Genomic DNA, 17,326 nt, shown 5'->3' with positions numbered 1-17,326 from the left:
TGTTTTGACATGGGTAGGATAGGATATATGGCATTCTTCTTTTTTTTTAAGTTTTTATTTTAATTCCAATATAGTTAACATAGATTGTTTTAGTTTTAGGTATACAATATAGTGATTCAACACCTCTGTACATTACTCAGTGCTCATCATAAGTGTATTCTTAACCCCTATCATCTATTTCACCTATCCCCCCATCTACCTCCCTTCTGGTGACCATCAGTTCTCTATAATTTATAGTTAACAGTCTATTTCTTGGTTCATCTTGCTCTTTTTTTTTTTCCTTTGCTTATTTGTTTTGTTTCTTAAATTCCACATGTGAGTGAAATCATATGGTATTTGTCTTTCTCTGACTGACTTACTTTGCTTAGCATTATACTCTCTAGGTCCATCCATGTTAGTGCAGATGCTAAGATTTTATTCTTTTTATGGCTGAATAATAATATGCCATTATATATTATACTACATCTTCTTTCTCCATTCATGTGTCAGTAGACACTTGGACTGCTTCCATAATTTGGCTTTTGTAAATAATGCTGTAATAAACGGAGGGGTACATATATCCTTTTGAATTAGCGTTTTTGTATTTTTTTGGATAAATACCCAGTAGTGCGATTACTGGATCATAAGGTAGTTCTTTTTTTTTAACTTTTTGAGAAACCTCCATATTGTTATCCACAGTGGCTGCACCAGTTTGCATTACCACCAACAGTGCAAGAGGGTTTCTTTTTCTCCACATTGTTGCCAACACTTGTTATTTCTTATGTTTTTGATTTTAGCCATTCTGAAATATGTGAGGTAATATCTCATTGTGATTTTGATTTGTATTTCCCTAATAAGGAGTGTATTGAGCATCTTTTTATGTGTCCGATGACCATCTATATGTCTTCTTTGAAGAAATGTCTGTTCATGTCATCTGTCCGTTTTTTAATTGGATGATTTGGTTTTTGAGTGTTGAATTATATAAGTTCTCTATATATTTTGGATACTAACCCTGTATTAGATACGACATTTGCAGATATCTTCTTCCATTCAGTAGGTTGTCTTTTAGTTTTGTTGATTGTTTTCTTCGCTGTGCAGAAGCTTTTTATTTTGATGTAGTACCAGTACAATTTATTTTTGCTTTTATTTCCCTCACCTCAGGAGCTATATCTAGAAAAATGTTGCTGTGGCAGATGTAGGAGAAATTACTGCCTGTGCCATCTTCTGGGATTTTTGTGGTTTTAGGTCTGACATTTAGGTCTTTAGTCTGTTTTGAATTCATTTTTGTGTATGGTATAAGGAAGCGGGCCAGCTTCATTGTTCTGGTATTGGTGTTTCCCAACACCATTTGTTAAAGAGAAACTTTTTCCCATTGTGTATTCTTTCCTCCTTTGTTGAAGATTAATTGACCATATAATTGTGGGTTTATTCCTGGGTTTTCTATTCTGTTCTGTTGATCTGTGTCTGTTTTTTGTGCCAGTACCATACTGTTTTGATTACTGCAGCTTTGTAGTATATCTTGAAATCTGGAATTTTGATAACCTCCAGTTTTATTTTTCTTTTTCAAGATTGCTTTGGCTATTTGGGGTCTTTTGTGGTTCCATACAAATTTTAGGATTGTTCTAATTCTATGAAAAATATTGTTGGTATTTTGATAGGGATTGCATTAAATCTCTAGATTGCTTTGGGTAGTACAAACATTTTAACAATATTTTTTCTTCCAGTCCATGAGCATGGACTGCCTTTCCATTTCTTTGTGTCATCTTCAATTTCTTTCATTAATGCTTGATAGTTTTCAGAGTACAGGTTTTTCTCACCTCTTTGGTTAAGTTTATTTTTAGGTATTTTATTATTTTGGTGCAATTGTGAATGGGATTGTTTTCTTAATTTCTCTTTTTGCTGCTTCGTTATTAGTGTGTGGAAATAAAACGGGTTTCCATGTATTGATTTTGTATCCTGAAACTTTACTGAATTCATTTGTCAGTTCTAGGAGTTTTTTGGTGGAGTCTTTAGGGTTTTCTATATATAGTACCATGTCTGCAAACAATGAGAGTTTTACTTCTTCTTAACAATTTGGATGCCTTTTATTTCTTTTGTTGTCTGATTGCTGTGGCTAAGACTTCCAGTGCTATGTTGAATAAAAGTGGTGAGAGTAGACATCCTTGTCTTGTTCCTGGCCTTAGGAAAAGGCGCTCATATTTTCCCATTGAACATGTTCACTGTGGGTTTTTACTATATGACCTTTATTATGTTGAGGCATGTTCCCTCTCAACCTACTTTGTTGAGGGTTTTTTCTCATGAATCGATGTTATACTTTGTCAGATCTTTTTCTGCATCTGTTGAAGTGATCATATGGTATTTATCCTTTTTCTTATTGATGTGATGTATCACATTAATTGATTTGTGAATATTGAACCACCCTTGCATCCAAAGAATAAATCCCACTTGATTGTGATGAATGATTTTCTTAATGTATTGTTGGATTTGGCTTTGCTAGTATTTTGTTGAGAATTGTTGCATCTATGTTCATTAGAGATATTGGCCTGTAGTTCTCCTTTTTTGTGTCTTTATCTGGTTATGGTATCAGGAATGAATAGAATGAATGAATTTGGGGATTTCAAATAGAATGAATTTGGGAAGTTTTCCTTCTTCTTGTACTTTTTGGAATAGTTTGAGAAGAATATTAACTTCTCAAATGTTTGGTAGAATTCTCCTGTGAAGCTATCTGGTCCTGGACTTTTGTTTGTTGGGAGGTTTTTTTTCTTATTATTATTGAGTCTGTTTCTTTGCTGGTAATCTCAATCTGTTCAAATTTTCTCTCTTCTTCCTTCTTCAGTTTGGTAGGTTATATGTTTCCAGGAATTAACCATTACTTCCAATTTATTGGCATATAATTTTTCATACTATCTCTTACAATTGTTTGTATTTCTGTGGTGTTGGTTGTTATTTCTCTTCTTTCGTTAGTGATTTTGTTTATATGAGTCCTCTCTTTTTTTTTTGATGAGTAGCTGAAGAAGAAGTAAAGGGAAATCAACAGATTCAAGATACATTTAGTTGGTAAAATTCTCTGGAGTTGGTAGATTACCAGGGGTTTGGTAGAACGTTTTCATGGGTGACTTCCAGGTGTCTGCCTTTCACAACTGGAAAGCAGCGATACATTTGGTAAGGTAAAAACACCAATAAGAGAACCAGGAATGGGGGTGGGTCACGAGTTCAGTTTTGGACCTCTTGAATATAGGCAATTCTTGAAGAATTTGAGAGAGAGAAAAGAAGCAGCAGCAAGAGGAGGATAATCTAGGACAGAAAGAAGGTTTTAAAAAACCTGTGAAAGACTGGGGCATGTTTAAAATACTGAAGAAAAGAAAGGATCCACTAAAGAGGGAAGTTTTCAAAATTATTGAAAGAGGGAGGGGATAATTAAAGGAGCAGAAGTCATTAATAAAGAAAGGCCAGAAAGAGCCTACATAAGTGGAATTACTGGTCTTCAATAAGAGATGCAGTGCCTTTAGTGTTTTAACAGGAGAAAGAAAGAAGAGGGCTGTGTGAATGTAGAGATTAGCAGCTGGGTATTGTTTTTGCTGAGATATGGGGCTAGCCTTATGAGGAGGTCAGAAATCAACATTTGAGGAGAGTGGGGGATTTGAGATAGTTACAATGGTTAGTGAATTGAGAAACAGGATTTCCTGGCTGTGTTCAGGGAAAATGTTTTGTTTAATGAGTGTCGTTCATCATTACCTTAAATATGTCAGATTTGGAGGAAAACGGCAAGAATGTGAGCTGTACTCATAGAATTCACGGTGACCCTGTATTCTTTTAAGTAGTGGCATCAGTTTGCCAAGACCTAGTGCTACCCTGGGTATGAAAGCGGGGACACTCACATATGGAGGTGCTATACATCTTTATGTAGTGTATGATTTCACTTAACTTTTAATTTTCAGGGTTATTTATGTTGAGTAGGCCTAGTTTGTTTCTAATCAACGTTCTTTTTTCCCTCTTTTTAGGCAGGCAGAAGTCCTGAAGGCTGACATGACAGGTATTGGCTGGCTCACTTGTTTTTCACACTTATTTTATACCATTAAATTAAGGGAAGGGTCTCATTTTTCCTATATTACTTGTTCCACTGTCCTAGTTGTCAAAAGGAATGATAACTTACTATTTGTTTTTAATAATTATTGTTTTTGAACTTTGAATTCTTACGTAGATGATCAAGAATTTTATATAATCTGTGCTACATTGAATTAAATAGTACCTAATTTAGTGCATATAGTCATTTAATTTTTATGAACTATTTATCATCAATTTAAGACATAGAAAAAAGAATTCATATACCATATAAACAGAAATACCTTAGGGTATTAAGTTCATGTCTTCCTGTTTATAATTCCCCAAACTTGAATAGTAAGTAGACCTTGAGGAAAGATATTTGTAGGAAAACTCTACTAAAAGTTCTTGAAATTGAGTGAGCTGCCTTGCCTCCTTTCTTTTCTCCCTTATCTTTTTTGTTTTGAATAAATATCCAAGGTGTTTTTGAAAGAATAACTGAAAGTCACTAGAAGGAGCAGGTGATTTTAACTTTCCAAAATAGGGAAATATATGGCAATGACTGTGTAGTGATCACTGTGTTCTCTGTAGCAGCATATGCTGTCCTAAAATGTAAAAAGAGATATGTGAAAATGGATCTCATTCTAATTTTTGAGAACTTTAGTTCTGAAGTGAAATCCACAAAGAAGAGTTAAAGTATTAGAACCAGTATTCTTGCCAAAATTTACTATCAAAAAGAAATAGGGTTTTTAGATGTCTTTTTCTCAATATTGCAGTTTAATGTTAATGTTGATACTGTTTTAAGGATTTATGGGTAATATCATTATCTCTTGTTCAAGGAAAAGAGAGAAAAAAAGCTAAAAGCACTTTTAACAGGTTTACTTAATATGGTATCTCAGTTCTTCCCGTTGTTAATGTGACTGTCATCATCTTCCAGACTATGGATATCATTGTCAGCTCTAAGCTACTGTATTATGTTTTGTATTGCCCTGTTAGTCATAGTATGCATTATGTGACAAAAATTGTACGTGGAGCAATGTTAAACTAGCTATACCTTTTACTTTACCCTCAGTAAGTAGGCTTAGAGTTTGGCTTTTATAAGGAACGTTTGACCGCCCAAGAACATTAACTAGGTAGGATATTAAGTAATTTAAATGATTGTCTGCTAGACCAGAGTTAATGATCTCTTATAATCCTTTCCCTGCCATCAGTGAATCGAAACAAGATTGAATAAATCTATAAATCTGTTTATTTAGTCGTTAAAAACCTAATAAGGGACCAAGAAGCTGATACTACACCCTGTTTTTTTTGTAGCCAGCAAACTTTTGTGAGGATTAATTCAAATATCCAGGAGATTCTGTTTGCAGACTTAAAGAAGAGTAAAGACTGTGCCATTGTGCTGCAGCAAAATACTAAATGTAACCAGAAGCCTAATTGAAAAGTCTGTTATTAAGTTCTTCTATTGAGGCAGCTCGCTGTCAATTATTGCACTCATAAGCCTAGTAATCGGAAAAGCTAATGTGTCTTGTAGGACTCTGGTAGACAATATGGCCCCATTTGGGTATTACATTTAGTCATAGCCTGACTTCCTTTCATCTTGCACCCAGTCTCTCATTTGGTCTCTTGAGCAGTTTAATCAGTGTCTGCTATGAATTCTCATTTACATTAAATGGCAAGTATGGATTGCTCACAGAATTTCTTGGCAAGCAATTTACCAATCATTAGAATAACCCTCACTTGTTTGGCTTTATTGGGTTGACATGTAGAGAGTAGGAGTAACAGCAGAATATGCAAACGACTGCTGGATTGTGAGCAGACATGAAGATTCTGTAAGGACAGTTGAGAGAATGATTCAAAAGAAAAAGCTGCTTTGGACAAAGAGATACAATTATGAGGGTAAACAGACCATCTTGGCAGTCTGTCATCTTAAATGGGGTGACTTCTGAGGCATATGATTCCTATGATATAAATACATAGAAGTCCAAACTAAAGCAAAGGGTGCACCATTCATTTTTTTAGCTTTTTTCATGCCATGGTATTACTTCAGAGCTAAAAGACAAATGCAGAAACATTTCGAACCAGATTTAGTCATTAGCCAAAAGGTGAAAGTCATTTGAAAATATACTAGTATAAACCTTCTGCAGCATTCTGTGGTATCTACTTAAAGCAGGTATTTGCTTTGGGAAATGGAGAGGGAAGGAGTCATTGGTGTGGTATAATGATTTTAACATCTGTTTTTTCTTTCTGTCTACTGTTCTGTCTTTGTTTTGTTATTTAGATTCTAAGCTGGGTCCAGCTGAGGTCTGGACATCCAGGCAGGCTCTGCAGGACCTGTACCAGAAAATGCTAGTTACCGATTTGGAATATGCTTTAGACAAGAAAGTAGAACAGGATCTGTAAGTATTATCATTTGGGATGTCCCTGTAAGATCGAGTATCACCAAGACTTTAGGATAGAAAAGAACAATTTGCTTATTTCTTCTTAACCTATCTCAGAGTAAGCTCTTTCAATGAAAACAAAAATTCTAATACTTGTGGGTTTTTTGAACAAAATATTTAACCATTGGTATTACTTCAGAGTCTTGGGTGGCAAGAGGAGAAATGCTCGGAGTTGAATGCTTTTGAGGTCTTTAGGGCATATCATAAAAACAAACCTATATATATATTTCAAGTACTAAGAGACAGTGTTTGGATTCTCTGTATGTGTTCAGTCCTGCATTTAAGCCATGACTAAAAAAAGAAATTTAATAGTAAACTTATCAAAATCTTCTTTGGTAAATGTGATTCTATAAATTTCTCCCAAAGGAAAATGTGTTTACATTGTAAAGGAATTTCTTCCTTTTATAAAATAAGGTATTTCCTTTCCCCCAACCCCACAATAAGACTAAAGAAAGATTTTGTATATTTAGGATATTCCACTTGTTCTTTCTATGAGAGGTGAAATGGCAGATGACCAGATTCCCAAGTGAGTAAATAAATGCCTTTTGTGAAGGACCTTGCCTTATAAATTAGAACAAGGATATTAGGCTGATGGAAAATTAAAAATCAGTTAAGAATATTCTGTTTAGTAATGGCTATTACCCTAAGTTGTGGTAGATATTAGTTTTTCCTATTTTTTTACACCTTTGTTAGATACATCATATTTTTAGGAGTTCTAGTAGTAAAAGAGCTTGATCACAGCCACTCAGAATCCATTTCCATGATATTAGGGTCAAGGATAAAATGTCATCAAAAATGCTGAGGGAGTGATTGTCCTCATAAACCATTAAAAACACCCAGTGCTCTTAGGTCTCAAAGTTGATGTTGATAAAGAATTAGGTACTTTCCAGGTAGGTTGTAGACCTTTTATCTGTGTTTGCTTCCTTTAATCAAGGCAGTAATACTCGCCCTCCTTCCTAGTTCCGTTTTCCCCCCTGTGGTTTCCAAGTTAAGGACTGGACTGTATTTCGCCGTAACTGAATTTAAAATGATTCTCTATGCAGCTTGATTAATGAAAGACATTTTATAATAGGATTTTGGTATGCTGTATTTCAGCATTGTGTTTTTTTTCTTATTTTAAATAGCCAGAATTGAAATGTCAAAAAATGAGTTTATATTTCAGGCTCTCAAGAAAATATTAACCCCAAAAGAAATAAAAGTATTAAATAGAATTACAACAGAGTGCTGTGGGAAATAGATTTTATGGAAATAAGAGATACGGCTTAATATTTTCAAAAAGAATTTTCAAAAAGAATTATTTCTTCACATAATGTATGGCAATTCATTAATAGCTTACTTTTACTTTGGTCTTGCCACTATAGTTCTGATTTTGTGCTGGGATTCCCAAATAGGCTGTAACTCTAGTAGTTCTAAAAGATTAATAACTGAAGCCACAATCTGATTATTCGAACATTGGTAAGTGTTAACTAAGGTCAGTTGGATTCTACAGCATGTCTAGTCTTGCTGAAAGAGGAGCATAAAGTTATTTAAATAATGAATAACTTTAATGCAGGTTTACTGTCTAGTGTGTTATAATTATAACAAACAGTTCTTTCTTGTTCTCAGGGGGACCAGTGTCTGCCCAGTGAGTCACTGCTATACCAAATAGAATTACATTTTGTTTTCAGCTGGAATCATGCCTTTAAGAATCAGATCACAACACTACAAGGCCAGGCAAAGAATCGAGCAAACCCGAATCGGAGTGAAGTTCAGGCAAACCTTTCTCTGTTCCTAGAGGCAGCTAGTGGCTTCTATACTCAGGTGAGTTCTGCATTGTATACCAATTCTTCTAGAATTAGTTGTGAATGTTCTTTGTACATGTCTTGTTGTTCATATAAACACTTTTTGTTACCACTGTGTGGGCCATCCAGGAGTTGATCACCTATAATCGCACATGAATAAAAATATCCCTAATTGTTTACCATAAGACCTTTTGAACAATAAAGATTCAACCAAAAAAGGGTGATGTTTTGGCTTAAAGGTTGGAGGTAGGATTGTGTGAATAGAAAAAGGGTAATAAGTAGAAAAACCATGTCTTAGTGAAATAGCAGAAGTAGTCAGTTATAAGTGGTATTAGAGCAAATTAATAGCAGTGTTGTGTACTAGGCAAGAAATCGTCAAAATTGGTGATATCGAGTGATTTTTCATAGTATTATGTGTTCAGCAGGATTTATCTGGGACTTTAAATTCTATTAAATTACTTAAGAAATAGAATAGATTTTTCTCCATTTTAATAATAAGCTATTATTATTTTATCGTCCAAGAGACTTATGTTGTCCTTGGTTGCATCCGCCATAATTTCTAAGTCAGGCAAAGTAAAAGAATAAATAAATCTTCAGGGCGCCTCGGTGGCTCAGTCAGCTAAATGTCTGCCTTCGGCTCAGGTCATGATCTCATGGTCCTGTGATCAAGCCCCACATAGGGCTTCCTGCTCAGCGAGGAGTCTGCTTCTCACTGTCTCTCTCTCCCCCTCACCATCACTCATTCTCTCTTTCTCTCTCTCAAATCAATAAATAAAATCTTTTTTAAAAAAAGACTAAATCTTTCTGAACAGTGAGTTTTCTTTAAGCAGAATCTTTTAGAAAACTTAATCTCATCCATTTGTAGTAGCATTTGTAATTTAATAAAATGTGTATGAACTCTCATCTTAGAATGATAAGATGAGGTCTTGAAGATCTTGGGCTAATCTTTGGCCATTCTCTCTGTGTTGCTTCTTGATTATTGCTACCTGTATTTTGGCTCCATTTCGGTTATATCATTTCTTTGAACTAAGGAAAAGAAAAGACTGTGTTAGAAGTTATCCCATAGTTAGCCATCATCTTATAGAGATTATTTGTTTTACTTAGACAAAAACATTCTTCACGGTTCATTATTGAACTGAAGTATGGTTCTTACTCTCAAAATTCATTTTCAAATTGATGCCAACTTCTAACAGTAGAAGTCGATACTTCTGGAGGGAGAGGGATTGTGGTATGCCGCTAACTAGTCCTTAAAGCAGATGTTGAAGATTAATTCATTCCACAAGTAGCTTTTAAAAGCCTACTATTTGTAAGGCACAATATAGATACACAATACAGATACTGAGGATATGGAGGGGAAAGAGTCTTTTCCTTTAAGGGAACAGCCAGTCTAAATGAAGAGATGGGCACATTAATTGATACTCTTTTGCTTTCTGATTATAAAATTAAAGCATACTAATTTCAAGAAATTTGGAAATTACACAAAAATAAAATTTTTTTAAATCTCCCATTCAGGATAAATTACTACTTTAGTATGTATATTCTTGTGGTGTTTTAGTAATTTTGTACATAGTTGTACATATCCAGTCTTATATCTGCTTTATAAACATAATGTAAATTTTCCCTCGTCTTATTAAACAGTTTGATAAACATCTTTGTGTATAAAGCATTTTCTCTAATACTGGATTATTTCATGGTGGCCAGTTCTTTACTGGATATGAATTAAATCACTGGATGAATGAAATTTTAAAACTGTTGATAAACGTTTTCCCAAAAGATTGTCATTTATATTTTTGTATTCCCATCAGCAGAGTGTGCAAGTGAATGTCTTGATGTGTGCTTGCCAGCATTGTTTTCAGTAAAAGTAAATGATTAAATGAATAACTCATTTTTAATAAATGAAAAATAATTTTTCATTTAAAACTTAATGTCTGGGTTGCTAGTGTTGAACTGCATTCATGTTTTATTAGATACTTGTATTTTATATTAATCATCTATTTACTTTTCCTTTTCATTGGTGGACACTATTTTTTCCATGGTAATTTGTCTGAGCTCTTTATACATGAAAGATATTAATTTTTTCTATGATTTTTGGCAAATGTTTCCAGTTTCTTCTTTTGTTTTTTCATTTTATTTAGAGCTTCCTAACATTGCCAGGTTTGTTTGGGTTTTTTATTTGTTCGTTCGTTTGATTGTTTTTGTAATACAGTTTTTTCTTTGTCCATAGATCAGTGAATATTTAATAAGGACAATAATATTTATATGTAAAGGAACAAATAGATATTATAATTTAAATTGTGAAATTTGAAAATAGCACCAGTATCTTACAATAGAGTAATGATTAAATAAATTATGGCATATCTGTAAAATAGAAATTTATGAAACTCTTGTAAGTGATATTTATGAAGATTTTTTTAAGATGATGAAAAAATTATATTATTGAGTGGAAAATCGTATAAAATTATATATACAGTTTGACTCAATATGTCAGTCAAGGAGTCTCAGCTCAGAGTATTAACAAAAATGTCGTCCCTTCCTCCCTCCGTCCATCACTGCTTTCAGCTATGCTTTGTTGAGTTCCAGATTTCCATCATAACTTCTTAGAAAGATTCCGTAACATTCTGGTTGCCTTTATGTTTTTGAAACATAGTCTAGTTTTAAAACTCCAGTCTCATTTCTGATTCAGATCTGTTTTCCTTCCCCTCCCTCTGCAGTAGAAACTGCAATTGTGAATGAACACAGCTGAAGTAGGGGGAGCAGTAGGGACTCCAAGCAGCTGGCCCTGGTGGAGGGAGAGGGAAGGCATCCACATGTTGTGATACATTTTTATAATAGCCATTGGTTTGTCACCTTGAAACATGATTCTTGACCTTTTATAAGATGTAATATATATGTAACACATTTCCAAAGCTTTAATTGCACATTGATGAACCAAATCTGCAAGGAAGGAAAGCAAAAATCATCATTTTTATTGAGGGAGCGCAGCATTTGTAAAAAAAAAAATAAAATAAAATAAAAAATTATGGGCTGCTGAATAATAAAATCATTCAAATTATTTTATAAGGAAAATATACGAGTAATTAATTTGAAATTTATTTTATTCAATTTTTATAGTCGTTGATTTTCTCCACCTGCTTTCCTTTGTCAGTGGTTGAGCAATTATAATAATTGTAGAATGAGCGTTAATAAACTTTTTCAGATATTAGCATTAACAGGACTTTTTACTTGTATTTTTATGTTGTTTTGGTTTGATCACTGAAACAGTTCATGGTGTCACTAACTGTAATGTTTTATACATTTATCTCAATTACATGCAGTGCAGGTTAAGCCACCAGATTGAGGGAATAGACCAAGTCCAGATCATTGTACAACCTTACAGGCCAAGATGAGTTTTGAATTTTAATCTTTAAGTGTAGTTGCAGGCTATTGGAAAGGAGGCTAGGGAGTAACATGATAAGGTTTGCACTTTTAAAAGATTATCCTGGCTGTTATATGGAGGATGAATTACTGTGAATCAGGAATGGAAACTAATTAGGGTGTCCTGTGGTAATGGAAAGAAATTGATGGATTTTTGAAGAATAGCCAATAGACTTGCTGATGGATCGGATTAGATATATGGAATCAGGGTAGGGGAAGAATTATCAGGTGACTTGAGTTATCGGATTGAGCAGCTAGATGACTGGTTGTATCATTTACTGAGATGGGGGAGGAGTGTAGAGAACGCCGCTGTGTTTGTGTTAAATGAGATAGCCTGTTTGAGATCTAAGTGCAGATGTCAAATAGGAAATTAGATAAACAAACTTGGAGCTCAGTAAAAAAGTCAGGGCTGGAATAAATTTTATGATTACAGTAGAGAACCCTGACTTAGTCTGATATTAGTGTTTGGTATTTGAAACCACAGGACTAACAAACACAGTGATTCGAAGGGGCCCATGCAACCCAGTGTTTATAGCAGCAATGTCGCAATAGCCAGAATATGGAAAGAGCCCAGATGGCCATCGACAGATGAATGGGTAAAGAAGATGCATTTATATACAGTGGTGCCTCAAGCCGTCAAAAAGAAGTCTTGCCATTTGAAACAACGTGGATGGAACTAGAGGTTATTATGCTAAGCGAAATAAGTCAGTCAGAGAAAGACAAAATACCATATAATTTCACTCACGTGGAGTTTAAGAAACAAAACAGATGAACATAGGGAAATGAAGGAAAAATAAAATAAGATGAATATTGAGAGGGAGGCAAACCATAAGAGATGCTGAACTCTAGGAAACAAATTGAAGTTTGCTGGAGGGGTGGGGGGTCGGGAGTGGGATGATTGGGTGATGGGCATTAAGGAGGACATGTGAGGTAATGAGCACTGGGTGTTATATGCAACTGATGAGTGACTAGATTCTACTTCTGAAACTAACTAATAAATAAATGTAAAAAACCACAGGTCTAGGTGAGAACAGGTTAGCACAAGTAGAGCCACCATTGCAATGGTAGAAAATCAGACGCTGGTGACTGAGAAGCCAAGAGAAAAGCGTTTCGGTAAGGAGTAAGAGTGATCAGCTCTGTTGAGTGCTGCTGAGAAGTCAAGTAAGATGATTAAAAAGTGACCAATTAGATTTGACAACATGGAAGTCACTGGTGAATTAACAAATTCTGTATTTCTTCATTTCTAAAATATTTTTCATATTTTGACATCTCTAAAATGGGTAAGTTCACAAAAGATTGTAAGTCACTGTTCGACTGGCAGTGTTTTTTCCCTCTTCATCTTATAATTTATGGTATTTGGATTTGATGCAATATGACTTTGGTAAAGTGGTGGGGATAGAAATCTAATTGAAGTGGATTGAGAAGAGACTGGTACATGTCATCCTCAGTTATATTTTCTGTGAAGATGGTTTTTACTTCTTAGTTGTCATTTTGTGAGCCATTTGTCAAGCCAGAACGAAATTCCGAAAGTAAAGATACAGCATTCTGCTATAGGTTTTTTGAAAACATCAAAGAACCGAACAAATGGTTGTTACTCTAAAATAGTGGGAGCCAAAAGAAAAGTATTAATAAGTTTCTGTAGCAATTTAAAAGGTGATATTCTGTACCTTCGTCATTAGTTCTCCATTCTTAGCATAGGGTAAAGAGCTAAGGAACAGTGGAATAGTTTAATACAGCGTTTTCACAGAATAATTGCCAAATATAGTTGTGCTCAACTTAATGAAACATCTCTTTCTCGTCTTCAGTGCCACCTTGTTTCTGCCTCTAAACCCACTAGAGCTCTCTCACCCAGAATATTTGAATCAGCAGGAACTTTTCTGGTATCTTCATCTACAGCCCCTGGGTTCAGGCAAAAAATTTATTAGAAGGCATTCCACATGATGCTCCAGCCATCTTTGATTTACTTTTCGTGAACATTCTGTTTTCTTCTTGGCAGATGTTCAGCCTTGCCTAATTTTCCAGTCTGTTCTTTCAGTACCTACCGAACTCCATTCTCCACCATCTGTCATGTTTCTTCCTGTCGTCTTCTACAGTCATCTGGTTTTGGTGTGGGTTTTTTTTTTTTTTTCCATTTTTTTGTTCCTTTCCTATACTTCTTGCCTTTTATATATTTCCTGACTCTAACCAACCATTCTGGGCTTTAACTTGTTTACCTAATTGTATGTCAGCAAATTTCTTGCCCATAACAAATGTACAGGTTTAAGTAAAGCTGAAATAGACAATTTCTGTGCTTAGTAAGAAGGGGTGCACAGAACTTGTATTTGGTTGTGAAAGTGGTTTTTAACTTTGGAAAAAGGTGGGACATTTCAAATCCTGAGTGGGGTCCTCAGGATGTCTTATTTTATATTTTGAATTCTGCACATGTTAGAAAGAGTGGTGATAGAATCAAGGTATTTCTAATTCTGTAACTTTAGTCAAATCACTTGATATTTCTGTTGCTTTCATATCCTCATCTGAAAAAAATTGAGCTTTTATAACTACATATACTATATTGTTACTAGTTTATCACAAGGATAAGTGAGACAAATGTATCAAATAACCTAGGGAATAATGTTGACTATAAATGTAGATTATTCTGTTGACTTATGCTAGCTATCATGTTTGATATCCCTTGCCCCTCCCTGCCCCTTCCCTTCCCCACCCCCACTTTATTTACCTGTGTTGCTCATTTGGCTGTGAGCTCTTTAAGAACATAGATTTTCTTACTCATCTCTGTTGCTTACCGTGGTACCTGATACGGTAACCAAATATTTGAATAAATATATTTATAAGTAAATATTTGAACAAATGAGAGTAGAATGCAAAGAACTGTGTGGGGGCCAAGAATGAAACCCTTGGGGAGCAAGATGGGGGGAGAAAAGCCTTTGAATAAAGGGAACTGAAAAGGAATGATTGGTAAGACAAAATAAAGCAACTAGCAAAGCTCAGTGATCAGCCATAAGGTCAACTGTTTTAAATGCAACAAAGAGGTCCAATAAGATGATGACTAAAAAGTGTCCATTGTACTTGCTTATTAGATAATTGGTTGTCATATGGACAACAGTTTCAGTAGAGTGGTGGTAGGTGGTGGGATGAGAAGAGGGTTTGTGGGGAGGGCAGATCATAATGGATTAAGGAGTGAATAGGAATTGAGAAAGCGAATAGCACACATGTGGATTCCTTTGAAGGAGTTTGGTAAGAAAAAGAGACATTAGAAGGTTGCTGGAGAAGGAATCTAAGGACAAGGGGGAGAGTGTTTTGGTTTGGGGGTTTTATTATTGTTTTCTGTAGGTGATGCTTGGTACTTGTAGGTCACAGCAAAGAAGCATGAGAAGTTGAAAGTAGATATAATAGTGAGGGGATGATAGGCAGTAGGGAGACAAAAATGAAATAGGTATGCTCAGGCAGGGGAGTTAGTTCTGACCAGGAGGAGGTACCTTTAATAGACTAAAGGAGAAAGGAGGAAAAAATGGGTGGTTTATATAATGTCAGAAGTCCCTTCCAGATCTGTAATACCATCAGATCTGTTATGTATGCAAAGATGTGAACTGACCTAGGGCTTAAGAAAATAAATCTCAAGGGGGCACCTGGGTGGCTCAGTCCGTTAAGCATCGGACTCTGGATCTTAGCTCAGGCTTGATATCAAGGTGGTGAGTTCAAGCCCCACATTGGTCTCCATGCTGGGTGTGGAACCTGCTTAAAAGATCAATCTGTCTATCTATCTCAAGGAATCTCCTAAAGTCTGACAAATATGTTGGCTTGCATTTAAGTCATATTTGTAACCACCCAATTTTTTTTTTTAAAGATTTATTTATTTATTTGACAGATATAGAGACAATCATTGAGAGAGGGAACTCAAGCAGGGAGAGTGGGAGAGGAAGAAGCAGAATCATAGCGGAAGAGCCTGATGTGGGTCTCGATCCCACAACGCCGGGATCACGCCCTGAGCCGAAGGCAGACGCTTAACCGCTGTGCCACCCAGGCGCCCCACCACCCAATCTTTAATTTTTTGTGTTTCTTTCTTTTTTTTTTTTTAAGATTATTTATTTGAGAGAGAGGGAGAGTGGGTAAGTGTAAGCGGGAGGGGTAGGGAGAGGGAGAGAATCTCTAGCAGACTTCCTTGAGTGAGGAGCCTGAGGCAGGGCTCAATCTCATGACCCTGAGATCACGCCCTGAGCTGTAACCAACAGTCAGTCGCTTAACCGCTTAACCGACTGCGCCACCCAAGAGCCCTGGTTTTTATATGTTTCTAAGAGGAATAGTAGATAATTTCTTGGAGTTGCTTTTTGAATGTGAATGAATACCCTATTTAGGTAAAGTCTTTTTAAATAATGTTTCTGTTCCTTTTATTGTTTTAAAGATTTATTTATTCATTATTTTAGAAGGAGAGAGGGACAGAGTGAGAGAGAGAATCCCAAGCAGACTCCCCCTGAGGGCAGAGCCCACCACTGGGCCCATCTCAGGACCATTGAGATCACTACCTGAGTCAAAATCAAGAGCCAGATACTAACTGACTGAGCCACCAAGGCACCTTCCTGTTCCTTCTATTTATTTATTTATTTTTGTTATTTTAAAGATCTTATTTATTTATTTGAGAGAAAGAGGGAGGGACAGAGGGAGAGAAGCAGACTCCCTGCTGAGTGCGGAGCCCAGCTCGTGGGCTTGCTCCCAAGACCCTGAGATCATGACCTGAGCCAAAATCAAGTCGGATGCTTAACCAGCTGAGCCACCCAGGCATCCCCTGTCTGTTCCTTTTAGATGCACATCCTAGATTGCTCTAATACTTGAGAATTTAAAAGATACAATTTATAATAAATGTTACTAGTTATCCTATTTTCTTCGAGCCTTCGCTCAGGTCTCAATTTTATATGACATTAGGTACATGTTAAAGTATACAAACTTTACTGTTAGAACACTTCTGACTTACCAGTTCTGACTTATCACTAAGTCTTGTTCATGTTTTCCTTGTAGTTATTACAAGAACTATGTACAGTGTTTAATGTAGATTTACCATGCCGTGTGAAGTCTTCCCAATTGGGAATTATCAGCAATAAACAGACGCATACCAGCGCCATAGTGAAGCCACAGTCTAGCTCCTGTTCCTATATCTGCCAGCACTGCCTCGTCCACCTTGGAGACATTGGTGAGCCTTTGGTGTGAAGGAATTGCTAATACGTTCATCCTTTTCTTTGGAGTAATCATAGAAGGAGACTCTCTTTCCTTCAAACTGAACATGCACACCCAGTTTAGATAGTCATAAGAGGAAACTGTAAAATGGATATTAAAGAACTTAAATTTTCTCAATATTTTGGGATTGGCAAAGGATCTTGAAGATGTCAACTTTCATATTAAGCTTTAAGTTTTATTCAGACTCATGCAGATATAGGCAAATAAATAGTAAAAATGTAATCAAAGCTAAATTTTTCGAAGTGGTGCCACAGTGTCTTCTAAATTAAAAGTCTGTACTCTTGGAATTGCAGGGTTTATAAGTTACTCCTTCTGAAGCTAGATTGTCTTTCCCTCCTATCAGTGTATTAAAACCTCTTTTTTAATTGTTTCCTTTTTCCAGTTAAATTTGTATTTCTATTTTATATATTTTATCTGGGAGTGTTCTGTAACTTATCCTTGTTCATC

At 35.5% G+C, this 17,326-nt stretch overlaps 1 protein-coding gene across 5 annotated transcripts in view; it reads left to right on the top strand.

The window, feature by feature from the left end:
* The window catches only part of SMG7 (SMG7 nonsense mediated mRNA decay factor), an 86,423-nt gene that overhangs the window by 43,613 nt on the left and 25,484 nt on the right, over positions 1-17,326 (top strand). For 4 of the 5 annotated variants that reach the window (XM_019804488.2, XM_019804485.2, XM_019804487.2 and 1 more), the window contains exons 3-6: positions 3,981-4,012; positions 6,299-6,416; positions 8,126-8,258; positions 16,664-16,835. In XM_019804488.2, the coding sequence (XP_019660047.1) occupies positions 3,981-4,012; positions 6,299-6,416; positions 8,126-8,258; positions 16,664-16,835 (455 nt within the window). The remainder of the gene's footprint in view (positions 1-3,980; positions 4,013-6,298; positions 6,417-8,125; positions 8,259-16,663; positions 16,836-17,326) is intronic. The other variant, XM_019804486.2, reaches the window with a different exon arrangement.

The sequence above is a fragment of the Ailuropoda melanoleuca genome, chromosome 8, assembly GCF_002007445.2.
Source record: "Ailuropoda melanoleuca isolate Jingjing chromosome 8, ASM200744v2, whole genome shotgun sequence".
NCBI classification, from domain to species: domain Eukaryota; kingdom Metazoa; phylum Chordata; class Mammalia; order Carnivora; family Ursidae; genus Ailuropoda; species Ailuropoda melanoleuca.
The sequence above is the reverse complement of the archived record's forward strand: the minus strand, read 5'-3'. Positions and strand labels throughout refer to the sequence as shown.